General features: G+C 43.7%; 1 protein-coding gene across 1 annotated transcript in view; it reads left to right on the top strand.

Annotated features, from left to right (window-relative positions):
* The first annotated feature begins 1,689 nt into the window (after positions 1–1,689).
* The window catches only part of LOC124018610 (transmembrane channel-like protein 5), a 43,293-nt gene continuing 29,442 nt past the window's right edge, over positions 1,690–15,540 (top strand). Inside the window, exons 1-9 of the mRNA XM_046333951.1 lie at positions 1,690–1,875; positions 2,318–2,445; positions 2,937–3,079; positions 3,242–3,325; positions 3,424–3,522; positions 6,612–6,714; positions 10,406–10,487; positions 11,324–11,584; positions 13,173–13,309. Coding sequence (XP_046189907.1) covers positions 2,372–2,445; positions 2,937–3,079; positions 3,242–3,325; positions 3,424–3,522; positions 6,612–6,714; positions 10,406–10,487; positions 11,324–11,584; positions 13,173–13,309 — 983 coding nt within the window. The 5' untranslated portion in view covers positions 1,690–1,875; positions 2,318–2,371. The remainder of the gene's footprint in view (positions 1,876–2,317; positions 2,446–2,936; positions 3,080–3,241; positions 3,326–3,423; positions 3,523–6,611; positions 6,715–10,405; positions 10,488–11,323; positions 11,585–13,172; positions 13,310–15,540) is intronic.

Here is a 15,540-nt window from a genome sequence, read left to right as displayed (position 1 = left end):
ACTGCCCACAAAATGAGGTGGAAACTGAGCTGCCCTTCCTAACCTCTTGCCAAATGTATGACCATATTAGAGACAAATATTTCTCTCAGATTACACAGATCCACAAATAATTTGAAAACAAACCCAATTTTGATATACTCCCATATCTACTGGGTGAAATTCCACAGTGTGACATCACAGCAGCAAGATGTGTGACCTGTTGCCCCAAGAAAAGGGCAACCAGTGAAGAACAAACACCATTGTAAATAAGACCTTTATTTATGTAAACATATGTTGCCCATGCCAATAAAGCCCCTTAGATTGGGGCGGCAGGGTAGCCTAGTTGGACTAATAAGCGGTACTTACCTTCCGCTTACTAGCCCAACGCTCTAACCACTAGGCTACCCTGCCGCCCCAATTTAAGGGGCTTTATTGGCATGGGCAACATATGTTTACATTGCCAAAGCAAGTGAAATAGATAATAAACAAAAGGGAAATTAACAATAAAGAATTAACAATAAACATTACACTCACCAAAACGTCCGAAAGAATAAAGACATTTCAAATCTCATATTATGTCTATAAACAGTGTTGTAATGATGTGCAAAATAGTTAAAGTACAAAAGAGAAAATAAATAAACATAAATAAGGGTCTTATTTACAATGGTGTTTGTTCTTCACTTGCAAGTTCAAATCCCCGAGCTGACATGGTACAAATCTGTCGTTCTGCCCCTGAACAGGTAGTTAACCCACTGTTCTGAGAAAAAAATCAAATAATAATTGTTCTTAACTGCCTTGCCTAGTAAAATAAAATAAAAATTGAATTGAGAGAATGAGTAGTGTTGTGTTTCTCAGCATGCTGTGATGATCCTAGTGTACACATTGGCTTTGCATACATTTACATGGGTGAGTGTGAGGGAGAGAGATTGCGGGAGAGAAAGAGAGTGTTTTCTGTATTTAAAGAAGAGTCTGAGTACCTGTCACACAGATTCAGATCACACTACACTTGTGGCAACAACCTCTAGGCAACAAGCTGTCACACACACACACACCCCTTGTTTGTGTCTTCATTAACATCGTGACTGACTGCATGAATCACAGGCGGTATCCCAAATGGCACCCTCTTCCCTATATAGTGCACTACTGTTAACAAAAGCCCCGTCAAAAGTAGTGCACTAAATAGCGTGCCATTTGGGACACTGCCCTAGAGCAAAATCAGACCTCCTACCTTCTTCTCAAACCTAAAGATACTATCTCTGTAAAGCCAAGAGTCTAACTAACAGACAGACTGGCCTTAGATAACCTATATTCTTCTCAAACCTAAAGATACTATCTCTGTAAAGCCAAGAGTCTAACTAACTGACAGACTGGCCTTAGATAACCTATATTCTTCTCAAACCTAAAGATACTATCACTGTAAACCCAAGAGTCTAACTGACAGACAGACTGGCCTATCTCTGTATTTATGTTGTGTGAAGCAAAAACATGTGTTTTGAATGTGTCTTGGGGTGTGTTGTGTACATCTGGTGTATGATGTAGCCAATGAAATCAGCCCGGTTTGATTAAAATCTGTAAAACAAATGGTAGTGGTTTCGATTGCAGCTAGTTTATGATTTGAGTGCATCATGGCCTATTTATTACCAGTATAACGTTACTGTATATGGCTCAATGGCGCCATCTAGTGACGGTTTCCCTGAATGTAGTTTTAGTGCTTGTTGTCAGTTAGGAGGAAAGGTGGGCATTTTTTTGTTTTGTTCTTATTTTATTCCTTATACGTCTCTGCTGCATTCACATTGATGAAATATAGATTTTGATATGGATATTTAGTCAAATCTTTGGCGTAAAGTTATAATTTCCCAAATGAAACCAACCAACGGTCGAATCTAAAGCGTCTAGGTATGCTAGCTAACATTAGCTAACAGTTAACCTAGCTAGCTAACATTAGCTAACAGTTAACCTAGCTAGCTAACATTAGCTAACAGTTAACCTAGCTAGCTAAGCTTAGAAAATATTCAATGTAAGTTTGATGTTGTACTTGTATGTGAAATGTACCATTTACATCACGTGTTGGACAGCTTAATTACTTGAAGTAACTAACTATCAAGAAAACACAACTTGCAATTTTTTCGACCACAAATTGTTCTAGCTAACTAACGAGCTTGTCAAGTTAGCTAGGTACAGTACCTAGCTAGCTGTGCTAGCCACTTCGAGTGAGTTAACTAACGTTACCTACATTTAAATGTAAATGTAAATGTTATACCTGGCTCCTGATAGTTTGGTCAGCTACATACATTAGCCCGTGTCTATAACTGTTCTCCAACTACTTGTGTTTTCTCAGACAGACGTCCTTTGCTGTTTATGTATGGTTGAAGACTTGGCTTGTTAGTTAGCCATGTCTCGTTTTACCAGTGCCTTCGTTGCATCTCCTTATAGAAGTGATCAGGCACCAAAACCAACTGATAAGAGGTGAGTGTGCAGACCTGTGCATGTGCAAAAATCTAGATTTATTTTTTGGTCAATTTGTGTTTTCATTCATTCTCTCCCTCCCGCTCTCTCTTTTTCTCCCCCTTTCCTTTCTATCTTCTCTCTCGTCCCCCTTCTTCTCTCTCTCCCCTCTTCCTTTCTATCTTTCTATCTCCCCGTCCCCCTTCTCTCTCTCCCTCTTCCTTTCTATCTCCCCTCTCGTCCCCCTTCTCCTCTCTCTCCCTCTTCCTTTCTATCTCTCTCTCGTCCCCTTCTCTTCTCTCTCCTTTTTCTATCTCCCCTCTCGTCCCCCTTTTCTCTCTCTCCCTCTTCCTTTCTATCTCCCCTCTCGTCCCCCTTCTCCTCTCTCTCCCTCTTCCTTTCTATCTCCCCTCTCGTCCCCCTTCTCCTCTCTCTCCCTCTTCCTTTCTATCTCCCCTCTCGTCCCCCTTCTCCTCTCTCCACACTCTTCCTTCCCACCCCCACTCTTCCAGGTGGAGTAGGCCTCCAGAGGGCCTTGTTGTACCCCAGGATGTGGAGAGGGGGCTGGGGCCATGGAGTAAGGACCAGGGGCCGTCCAGCTCAGACCCCCCTCTCCCCCCTCAGCTGTGGGGGCCCAAACGGCAGCTAGGCCAGAGTGAGTACTGCACCTCAGATTGCACCCTATTCCCTATATAGTACTTTGCTGCTTTTGTCCAGGGCTCTGTTGGCTGATGGCTTGGCCCAGACGAGGGACACAGCCCTGTAAATACAGCTGTATCTTAGCTTACAACTCTCTCCCTCCCTCTTCCCTCTACAGCCAGCCCTGGACCCAGGGTTCCCATGGATACTGCTACCAGGTACAGGATGACCAGCAGACAGCAGACAGGAACAGCTATCCTGGGTGGGTGTACTCACTGTGTGTGTAGTGAGTGTGTGTTACAGGCGAGGCACAGGTCTATAGATGATGATGTTGTGTGTGTGTGTGTGTGCGTGTTGTAGTGCGTGGTTGTCGCAAGCAGAGTCCGCTCCCTCTACAGGGTACAGCTGTAGGGAGACTGGGGCTGTCAGAGGAGGAGGCCAAGGAGCAGATGGAGAACGGTCAGTACCATGTCACTGAGTGTGTGTGTGTGTGTGTGAGTAGAGAATGGTCAGTACCATGTTATTGAGTGTGTGTGTGTGTGTGTGTGTGTGTGTGTGTGTGTGTGTGTGTGTGTGTGTGTGTGTGTGTGTGTGTGTGTGTGTGTGTGTGTGTGTGTGTGTGTGTGTGTGTGTGTGTGTGTGTGTGTGTGTGTGTGTGTGTGTGTGTGTGTGTGTGTGTGTGTGTGTGTGTGTGTGTGTGTGTGTGTGTGTGTGTGTGTGTGTGTGTGTGTGAGTGAGTAGAGAATGGTCAGTACCATGTTATTGTGCATCACCAATGACACTCTATTCCCTGTAGTGAAAGTATTCACACCTATACACAACACCCCATAATGTCAAAGTGGAATTGTGTTTTTAAAAATATTTAATTTAATGAAAAGCTTAAATGTCTTCAGTAAGTATTTGTTATGGCAACGCCTACATACGTTCAGGAGTAACAATGTGCTTAACAAGTCACATAATAAGGTGCATGGACTCACTCTGTGTGGAATAATAGTGTTTAACATGATTTTAGTTTGACTACCTCATCTTTTATTTATTTCTTTAAAAAAAAAAATGTACCTTTATTTTACTAGGCAAGTCAGTTAAGAACAAATTCTTATTTTCAACGACGGCCTAGGAACAGTGGGTTAACTGCCTGTTCAGGGGCAGAACGACAGATTTGTACCTTGTCAGCTCGGGATTTGAACTTGCAACCTTCCGGTTACTAGTCCAATGCCGCCCCAGTTGTCTTTGTAACCAACACCTAAATTACAGAGTGAAAAGAAAGAAGCCTGTACAGAAAAATATTCTAAAACATACATCCTGTTTGCAACAAGGCACTAAAGTAAAACTGCAAAAATGTGGCAAAGAAATTCACTTTATGTCCTGAATACAAATAATTATGTTTGGGGCAAATCCAACACAATACATCACTGAGTACCACTCTTCATATTTTCAAGCGTGGTGGTGGCTGCATCATGTTATGGGTATGCTTGTCATCGGCAAGAATTAGGGAGTTTTTAGGCTCAAAAGAAACAGAATGGAGCTAGGCAAAGGCAAAGTCCTATTTTTTATTTCACCTTTATTTAACCAGGTAGGCTAGTTGAGAACAAGTTCTCATTTACAACTGCAACCTGGCCAAGATAAAGCAAAGCAGTGCGACAAGAACAACAACACAGATTTACACATAAACAAACCGAGTCAATAACACAATAGAAAAAATATATGTACAGTGTATGCAAATGTAGAAGATTAGGGAGGTAAGGCAATAAATAGGCCATAGAGGCAAAATAATTACAATTTAGCAGTTTAACACTGGAGCGATAGATGTGCAGATGATGATGTGCAAGTAGAGATACTGGGGTGCAAAAAGAGCAAGAGCATAAATAACAATATGGGGATGAGGTAGTTGGGTGTGCTGTTTACAGATGGGCTGTGTACAGTTTCAGTGATCGGAAAGCTGCTCTGACAGCTGATATTTCTGTATTTCATTTTCAATAAAATTTGCTATAATAAAAAAAATCTAAAAACATGTTTTCATTTTGTCATTATGTGTAGATGGAAATACATATATTTAATCGATTCAGGCTACAATCTCAACAAAATGTGGAATAAGTCGAGGGGTTTGAATACTTTCCGAAGGCACTTCTTTTGACGTTTTGAGCCGTTCCTCCTCCATTGAAAAACGTCTTGTTCTACACAAAGCTGTTCTTCCTCCTCCTCTATTGAAAAACAACGTCTTGTTCTACACAAAGCTGTTCCTCCTCCTCCTCTATTGAAAAACAACGTCTTGTTCTACACAAAGCTGTTCCTCCTCCTCCTCCTCTATTGAAAAACAACGTCTTGTTCTGCACAAAGCTGTTCCTCCTCCTCCTCCTCTATTGAAAAACAACGTCTTGTTCTTCACAAAGCTGTTCCTCCTCCTCCTCCTCTATTGAAAAACAACGTCTTGTTCTACACAAAGCTGTTCCTCCTCCTCCTCTATTGAAAAACAACGTCTTGTTCTACACAAAGCTGTTCCTCCTCCTCCTCTATTGAAAAACAACGTCTTGTTCTACACAAAGCTGTTCCTCCTCCTCCTCCTCTATTGAAAAACAACGTCTTGTTCTACACAAAGCTGTTCCTCCTCCTCCTCTATTGAAAAACAACGTCTTGTTCTACACAAAGCTGTTCCTCCTCCTCCTCTATTGAAAAACAACGTCTTGTTCTACACAAAGCTGTTCCTCCTCCTCCTCCTCTATTGAAAAACAACGTCTTGTTCTACACAAAGCTGTTCCTCCTCCTCCTCTATTGAAAAACAACGTCTTGTTCTACACAAAGCTGTTCCTCCTCCTCCTCTATTGAAAAACAACGTCTTGTTCTTCACAAAGCTGTTCCTCCTCCTCCTCTATTGAAAAACAACGTCTTGTTCTACACAAAGCTGTTCCTCCTCCTCCTCCTCTATTGAAAAACAACGTCTTGTTCTTCACAAAGCTGTTCCTCCTCCTCCTCCTCTATTGAAAAACAACGTCTTGTTCTTCACAAAGCTGTTCCTCCTCCTCTATTGAAAAACAACGTCTTGTTCTACACAAAGCTGTTCGTGCTCCAGTCATATGATACAGTCCCAAAAGGGGCATACTTTTCTCCATACTTTCTACAAGGTGTTAGTTTGTTTAAGTTTACACTGAATGTGTTTTTCCAACCCCTAGAGTTTTATTTGACACTGTACGGCCTTAGGCTGCATGAAATAAAAAACACTTTGGCAGCCCGCCCTAGAATTTCATATGCAGAAAAAACATCCTGATAAGGAAATAGGGTGCCATTTGGGATATAACCTTCCTCTATCGCTCTCCTGTTGAGCAGACACAGTGGAGTTGGTGAGAGAGCTGGTTGCCATTTGGGAAATAACCTTCCTCTGCCCTATCGCTCTCCTGTTGAGCAGACACAGTGGAGTTGGTGAGAGAGCTGGTTGTCATTTGGGATATAACCTTCCTCTATCGCTCTCCTGTTGAGCAGACACAGTGGAGTTGGTGAGAGAGCTGGTTGCCATTTGGGAGATAACCTTCCTCTATCGCTCTCCTGTTGAGCAGACACCGTGGAGTTGGTGAGAGAGCTGGTTACCATGCCGTCCAGGGACAGAGTCAAAGCTGTACGAGGCCTTCCTGTAAGTCTGGGGGAACGCAGAAACATCAGGTAAACACACATTATGACGCATTCAACTACTTTACACAGAGACAAACCAATATGTTATTTTTTATTTTATTTATTTAACTAGGCAGGTCAGTTAAGAACAAATTCTTATTTTCAATGACGGCCTAGGAACAGTGGGTTAACTGCCTGTTCAGAACAACAGATTTTGTACCTTGTCAGCTTGGGGATTTGAACTTGCAACCTTTCGATTACAAGTCCAATGCTCTAACCACTAGGCCACCCTTGTTATGGGCTCATATCCACCAAGAGTCTCAGAGTAGAGGTACTGATCTAGGATCAGTTTAGCCTTTTAGATCATAATGATTAAAACCCATATGGACAGATCTCAGATCAGCATTTAAAGGTCCTGGTTTGTTACAGTAGTCTCTCTACAATGCATCTCAAATAGCACCCTATTCCCTATATATATATATCAGAGGTGTATATATACAGTGGGGCAAAAAAGTATTTAGTCAGCCACCAATTGTGCAAGTTCTCCCACTTAAAAAGATGAGGCCTGTAATTTTCATCATAGGTGCACTTCAACTATGACAGACAAAATGAGAAAACAAATCCAGAAAATCTTTCCTCATCAATCTACACACAATATTCCATAATGACAAAGCAATTTTTTAAAATAAAAAATCTAAAACTAAAATAATACATCAGCTCGGGGGTTTGAACTCGCAACTTTCCGGTTACTAGTCCTACACTCTAACCACTAGGCTACCCTGCCACCTCTACACTCTAACCACTAGGCTACCCTGCCAACTCTACACTCTAACCACTAGACTCTACACTCTAACCACTAGACTCTACACTCTAACCACTAGACTCTACACTCTAACCACTAGACTCTACACTCTAACCACTAGACTCTACACTCTAACCACTAGACTCTACACTCTAACCACTAGACTCTACACTCTAACCACTGCAGTGAGCTCCATAAGTATCAGGACAGACCTGTTTGGTTGTTCTGGCTCTGTTCTCCAGCACTTTGGATCTCAAACGATACAATGACCATGAGGTTTAAAGTGCAGAGTGCGGACAGTCGGCTTTAAGTTGAAGGTATTTTACAGACGCACAAATACAATACCAACAAGACATGCTAACCTCTCACCGTTACAATTACAGGGGAGGTTAGCATTTTTTGGGGGGGGAGGGTATGACATTTATGCCTCTAACTTTCTCACTCATCATTATTCACAATTCATTGGAGACCTGTTTGTCTATCTGTCTATCTGTCTATCTGTCTATCTGTCTATCTGTCTATCTGTCTATCTGTCTATCTGTCTATCTGTCTATCTGTCTATCTGTCTATCTGTCTATCTGTCTATCTGTCTATCTGTCTATCTGTCTATCTTCATTGGAGTCTATTTGTCTATCTGTCTATCTGTCTATCTGTCTATCTGTCTATCTGTCTATCTGTCTATCTGTCTATCTGTCTATCTGTCTATCTGTCTATCTGTCTATCTGTCTATCTTCATTGGAGTCTATCTGTCTATCTGTCTATCTTCATTGGAGTCTATTTGTCTATCTGTCTATCTGTCTATCTGTCTATCTTCATTGGAGTCTATTTATCTATCTGTCTATCTGTCTATCTTCATTGGAGTCTATCTGTCTATCTGTCTATCTTCATTGGAGTCTATCTGTCTATCTGTCTATCTTCATTGGAGTCTATTTGTCTATCTGTCTATCTGTCTATCTGTCATCTGTCTATCTGTCTATCTGTCTATCTTCATTGGAGTCTATTTGTCTATCTGTCTATCTGTCTATCTTCATTGGAGTCTATCTGTCTATCTGTCTATCTGTCTATCTTCATTGGAGTCTATCTGTCTATCTGTCTATCTTCATTGGAGTCTATCTGTCTATCTGTCTATCTTCATTGGAGTCTATTTGTCTATCTGTCTATCTGTCTATCTTCATTGGAGTCTATCTGTCTATCTGTCTATCTTCATTGGAGTCTATCTGTCTATCTGTCTATCTGTCTATCTGTCTATCTGTCTATCTGTCTATCTGTCTATCTGTCTATCTTCATTGGAGTCTATCTGTCTATCTGTCTATCTTCATTGGAGTCTATCTGTCTATCTGTCTATCTTCATTGGAGTCTATCTGTCTATCTGTCTATCTTCATTGGAGTCTATCTGTCTATCTGTCTATCTTCATTGGAGTCTATCTGTCTATCTGTCTATCTGTCTATCTGTCTATCTGTCTATCTGTCTATCTGTCTATCTGTCTATCTTCATTGGAGTCTATCTGTCTATCTGTCTATCTTCATTGAGTCTATCTGTCTATCTGTCTATCTTCATTGGAGTCTATCTGTCTATCTGTCTATCTTCATTGGAGTCTATCTGTCTATCTGTCTATCTTCATTGGAGTCTATCTGTCTATCTGTCTATCTTCATTGGAGTCTATCTGTCTATCTTCATTGGAGTCTATCTGTCTATCTTCATTGGAGTCTATTTGTCTATCTGTCTATCTGTCTATCTTCATTGGAGTCTATTTGTCTATCTGTCTATCTGTCTATCTTCATTGGAGTCTATTTGTCTATCTGTCTATCTGTCTATCTTCATTGGAGTCTATTTGTCTATCTGTCTATCTGTCTATCTTCATTGGAGTCTATTTGTCTATCTGTCTATCTGTCTATCTTCATTGGAGTCTATTTGTCTATCTGTCTATCTTCATTGGAGTCTATCTGTCTATCTTCATTGGAGTCTATTTGTCTATCTGTCTATCTTCATTGGAGTCTATCTGTCTATCTGTCTATCTTCATTGGAGTCTATTTGTCTATCTGTCTATCTTCATTGGAGTCTATTGGTATCTGTAATCATGGTAGCATCCACATTAATGTAGAAGTGTTTAGAAACATCATCTATTCTTATTTACAATAAAAGTGACTCCAAAATGACACATTATTTACCCTTCATTTCTATTGGGCACCAAATCATCTGACACAACCAAAACAAACAGCAAATGCAACCAACCAGTTTGTAGAGTCACAGGGTTGATGTAGTCACTGTGTGCTAGAAATATGGGACCAAATACTCAACTTTAAACTACTACTAAACTAAGTGAATTTGCCCCAATACTTTTGGTCCCCTAAAATGGGAGGACTATGTACAAGAAGTGCTGTAATATCTAAACGGGTCACCCAATATGAATGACAATACCCTCAAATTAAAGCTGACTGTCTGCACTTTAACCTCATAGTCATTGTATCATTTCAAAGTGCTGGAGTACATTGACATTTACATTTAAGTCATTTAGCAGACGCTCTTATCCAGAGCGACTTACAAATTGGTGCATTCACCTTATGACATCCAGTGGAACAGTCACTTTACAATAGTGCATCTAAATCTTAAAGGGGGGGGGTGAGAGGGATTACTTATCCTATCCTAGGTATTCCTTAGAGGTGGGGTTTCAGGTGTCTCTGGAAGGTGGTGATTGACTCAGAGCCAGAACAACCAACAATATGGCCCGATGCCTTTAGGAGCTCACTGTAAATTGCACAAGAATGATACATTTATGCATTTTTTTAAAGGTTGGGTGGCCTATAGGTTTCTCTTAATTCAACCCACCTGCCCGATATGAACACAATATTTAATGACCCTAAACCCACCCGCCCTGCAGATATAACTGCGGGGACTGCGGACTATGGGTCAACCGTCTCATCACTACTGTGTGTTTCCAGGTGCCGTGTCTTAGCAGAGAAGTTCTCCAGGAGGAGTCTAGAGAGAACGAGCTGCACTGACTGTTGGGAGCAGATCTCACTGGTCAGAACCCATATCCTGTAGTAGTCAGAGAACCCATATCCTGTAGTAGTCACTAGATAGACATGTTAGAGAGGATACTGGTCAGAACCCATATCCTGTAGTAGTCAGAGAACCCATATCCTGTAGTAGTCACTAGATAGACATGTTAGAGAGGATACTGGTCAGAACCCATATCCTGTAGTAGTCAGAGAACCCATATCCTGTAGTAGTCACTAGATAGACATGTTAGAGAGGACACTGGTCAGAACCCATATCCTGTAGTAGTCACTACATAGACATGTTAGAGAGGACACTGGTCAGAACCCATATCCTGTAGGAGTCAGAGAACCCATATCCTGTATTAGTCACTAGATAGACATGTTAGAGAGGACACTGGTCAGAACCCATATCCTGTAGTAGTCACTAGATAGACATGTTAGAGAGGACACTGGTCAGAACCCATATCCTGTAGTAGTCACTAGATAGACATGTTAGAGAGGACACGGGTCAGAACCCATATCCTGTAGTAGTCACTAGATAGCCATGTTAGAGAAGACACTGGTCAGAACCCATATCCTGTAGTAGTCACTACATAGACATGTTAGAGAGGACACTGGTCAGAACCCATATCCTGTAGTAGTCAGAGAACCCATGTCCTGTAGTAGTCACTAGATAGACATGTTAGAGAGGACACTGGTCAGAACCCATATCCTGTAGTAGTCAGAGAACCCATGTCCTGTATTAGTCACTAGATAGACATGTTAGAGAGGACACTGGTCAGAACCCATATCCTGTAGTAGTCAGAGAACCCATGTCCTGTAGTAGTCACTAGATAGACATGTCTCTGTCTCTCTCAGTCTGTTCGTAGGTGCAGCAGCGTGGTGTTTTTCAGACAGTCTCTCTCTCTGTGGCGCGGTTCTCTGAGGGAGATCAGTGGAAGGTTTGGTTCTGCTGTTCTCTGCTACTTCCTGTTTCTAAGATGGCTGCTCCTCTTCAACCTCCTCTCCTCCCTCCTCAACCTCTCCTTCATCACGTTGCCGTGGGCGTTGCTTAGCACCGACACTCAGGGCGCCGGGACAACTGCCGGGTTCAGGGGACTGGAGCTCCTCACTGGAGTGGTGAGTGGACACACTGACACGGACACATGCAAACATATAGGATAGACAGACACACACAAATACACACTCTGTTTTAAAGATGCAGTAACTAAGTCTAAAGTGTCATCTGTCTGTCTGTCTGTCTGTCTGTCTGTCTGTCTGTCTGTCTGTCTGTCTGTCTGTCTGTCTGTCTGTCTGTCTGTCTGTCTGTCTGTCTGTCTGTCTGTCTGTCTGTCTGTCTCTCTCTCCCTCTCTCTCTCTCTCTCTCTCTCTCTCTCTCTCTCTCTCTCTCTCTCTCTCTCTCTCTCCCTCTCCCCCGTCTCTGTCTCCCCATACCTCTCTCCCTGTCTCTCTCTCCCTGCCTCTCCCCGTCTCTGTCTCCCCATACCTCTCTCCCTGTCTCTCTCTCCCTGCCTCTCCCCGTCTCTGTCTCCCCATACCTCTCTCCCTGTCTCTCTCTCCCTGCCTCTCCCCGTCTCTGTCTCCCCATACCTCTCTCCCTGTCTCTCTCTCCCTGCCTCTCCCCGTCTCTGTCTCCCCATACCTCTCTCTCTCTCTCCTGTCTCTCTCTGCCTCTCTCCCTGTCTATCTCTCTCCCTGCCTCTCCCCGTCTCTGTCTCCCCATACCTCTCTCTCTCTCTCTCTCTCTCTCTCTCTCTCTCTCTCTCTCTCTCTCTCTCTGCCTCTCTTCCTGTCTCTCTCTCTCCCTGCCTCTCCCCGTCTCTGTCTCCCCATACCTCTCTCTCTCTCTCTCTCTCTCTCTCTCTCTCTCTCTCTCTCTCTCTCTCTCCTGTCTCTCTCTGCCTCTCTCCCTGTCTATCTCTCTCCCTGCCTCTTCCCGTCTCTGTCTCCCCATACCTCTCTCCCTGTCTCTCTCTCTCCCTGCCTCTCTCCCTGTCTCTCTTCCTGCCTCTCTCCCTGTCTCTCTCCTTGTCTCTCTCTCTCCCCGTCTCTGTCTCCCCATACCTCTCTCTCTCTCTCTCCCTGTCTCTCTCTGCCTCTCTCCCTGTCTATCTCTCTCCCTGCCTCTCCCCGTCTCTATCTCCTCATACCTCTCTCCCTGTCTCTCTCTCCCTGCCTCTCCCCGTCTCTGTCTCCCCATACCTCTCTCCCTGTCTCTCTCTCCCTGCCTCTCCCCGTCTCTGTCTCCCCATACCTCTCTCTCTCTCTCTCTCTCCCTGTCTCTCTCTCTCTCTGTCTCTCTCCCTGTCTCTCTCTCCCTGCCTCTCCCCGTCTCTGTCTCCCCATACCTCTCTCTCTCTCTCTCTCTCTCTCTCTCTCTCTCTCTCTCCTCTCTCTGTCTCTCTCTCTGTCTCTCTCCCTGTCTCTCTCTATCCCTGTCTCTCTCTCTTCCTCTCTCCCTGTCTCTCTCTCTTCCTCTCTCCCTGTCTATCTCTCTCCCTGTCTCTCCCCGTCTCTGTCTCCCCATACCCCTCTCCCTGTCTCTCTCTCCCTGTCTGTCTGTCTGCCTCTTTCCATGTCTCTCTCCGTGTGTGTGTGCCTGTCTGTCTGCCTCTTTCCATGTCTCTTTCCGTGTGTGTGTGTGTGTGTGTGCCTGTCTGTCTGTCTGTCTGTCTGCCTCTTTCCGTGTGTGTGTGTGTGTGTGTAGGGGTGGTTCAACGTGTCCATGCTGTACTATGGTGTCTACAGCAGTAACAGTGTGCTGTCTAGTTATAACATCCAGCTGGCTTACCTCTTTACCATCACCTCCTACATGCTGCTCTGTGGAGCCTCAGTCATATACAGGTAATACTGTCTGTCTGTCTGTCTGTCTGTCTGTCTGTCTGTCTGTCTGTCTGTCTGTCTGTCTGTCTGTCTGTCTGTCTGTCTGTCTGTCTGTCTGTCTGTCTGTCTGTCTGTCTGTCTGTCTGTCTGTCTGTCTGTCTGTCTGTCTGTCTGTCTGTCTGTCTGTCTGTCTGTCTGTCTGTCTGTCTGTCTGTCTGTCTGTCTGTCTGTCTGTCTGTCTGTCTGTCTGTCTGTCTGTCTGTCTGTCTGTCTGTCTGTCTGTCTGTCTGTCTGTCTGTCTGTCTGTCTGTCTGTCTGTCTGTCTGTCTGTCTGTCTGTCTGTCTGTCTGTCTGTCTGTCTGTCTGTCTGTCTGTCTGTCTGTCTGTCTGTCTGTCTGTCTGTCTGTCTGTCTGTCTGTCTGTCTGTCTGTCTGTCTGATCTCCTACCCTACATGCTGCTCTGTGGAGCCTCAGTCATATACAGGTAATACTGTCTGTCTGTCTGTCTGTCTGTCCGTCTGTCCGTCCGTCCGTCCGTCCGTTCCTGGGGTTTATTATGGATCCCCATTAGTTCCTGTCAAGGCAGCAGCTACTCTTCCTGGGGTTTATTATGGATCCCCATTAGTTCCTGCCAAGGCAGCAGCTACTCTTCCTGGGGTTTATTATGGATCCCCATTAGTTCCTGTCAAGGCAGCAGCTACTCTTCCTGGGATCCCCCATTAGTTCCTGCCAATGTCTGGCCCTGAGGCACCCCTCCGCGGGGCGGGGCCAATAAGTAGACCGGAGTAGCCCGCCCCGGTCAGAAAAAAACGAGGGAGTGGGGTGTCTCGCTTTCTCTACCGTCCCTGGCGTCTACACAGTAAACAAATACACAACTGACTTTCAGCTTGTAGGGAAGGACATTCAACATGTATGGCACTGACACAAATGACTGATATTATGGAGGAACAGTCAGCATGACAGATATTATGGAGGAACAGTCAGTCAGCATGACAGATATTATGGAGGAACAGTCAGCATGACAGATATTATAGAGGAACAGTCAGTCAGCATGACAGATATTATAGAGGAACAGTCAGCATGCCAGATATTATAGAGGAACAGTCAGCATGCCAGATATTATAGAGGAACAGTCAGCATGCCAGATATTATAGAGGAACAGTCAGCATGACAGATATTATGGAGGAACAGTCAGCATGCCAGATAATATGGAGGAACAGTCAGTCAGCATGCCAGATATTATGGAGGAACAGTCAGCATGCCAGATATTATAGAGGAACAGTCAGCATGACAGATATTATGGAGGAACAGTCAGCATGACAGATATTATGGAGGAACAGTCAGCATGACAGATATTATGGAGGAACAGTCAGCATAACAGATATTATGGAGGAACAGTCAGCATGCCAGATATTATGGAGGAACAGTCAGCATGCCAGATATTATGGAGGAACAGTCAGCATGACAGATATTATGGAGGAACAGTCAGCATGACAGATATTATAGAGGAACAGTCAGTCAGCATGACAGATATTATGGAGGAACAGTCAGCATGACAGATATTATGGAGGAACAGTCAGCATGACAGATATTATAGAGGAACAGTCAGCATGCCAGATATTATAGAGGAACAGTCAGCATGCCAGATATTATAGAGGAACAGTCAGCATGACAGATATTATGGAGGAACAGTCAGCATGCCAGATAATATGGAGGAACAGTCAGTCAGCATGCCAGATATTATGGAGGAACAGTCAGCATGACAGATATTATGGAGGAACAGTCAGCATGCCAGATAATATGGAGGAACAGTCAGTCAGCATGACAGATATTATAGAGGAACAGTCAGCATGACAGATAATATGGAGGAACAGTCAGCATGCCAGATATTATAGAGGAACAGTCAGCATGACAGATATTATGGAGGAACAGTCAGCATGCCAGATATTATAGAGGAACAGTCAGCATGACAGATATTATAGAGGAACAGTCAGTCAGCATGACAGATATTATGGAGGAACAGTCAGCATGACAGATATTATGGAGGAACAGTCAGCATGCCAGATATTATGGAGGAACAGTCAGTCAGCATGCCAGATATTATAGAGGAACAGTCAGCATGACAGATATTATGGAGGAACAGTCAGCATGACAGATATTATGGAGGAACAGTCAGCATGCCAGATATTATGGAGGAACAGTCAGTCAGCATGCCAGATATTATAGAGGAACAGTCAGCATGACAGATATTA

This window comes from Oncorhynchus gorbuscha, unplaced genomic scaffold, assembly GCF_021184085.1.
Source record: "Oncorhynchus gorbuscha isolate QuinsamMale2020 ecotype Even-year unplaced genomic scaffold, OgorEven_v1.0 Un_scaffold_551, whole genome shotgun sequence".
Classification (NCBI taxonomy): Eukaryota; Metazoa; Chordata; class Actinopteri; order Salmoniformes; family Salmonidae; genus Oncorhynchus; species Oncorhynchus gorbuscha.
The sequence above is the reverse complement of the archived record's forward strand: the minus strand, read 5'-3'. Positions and strand labels throughout refer to the sequence as shown.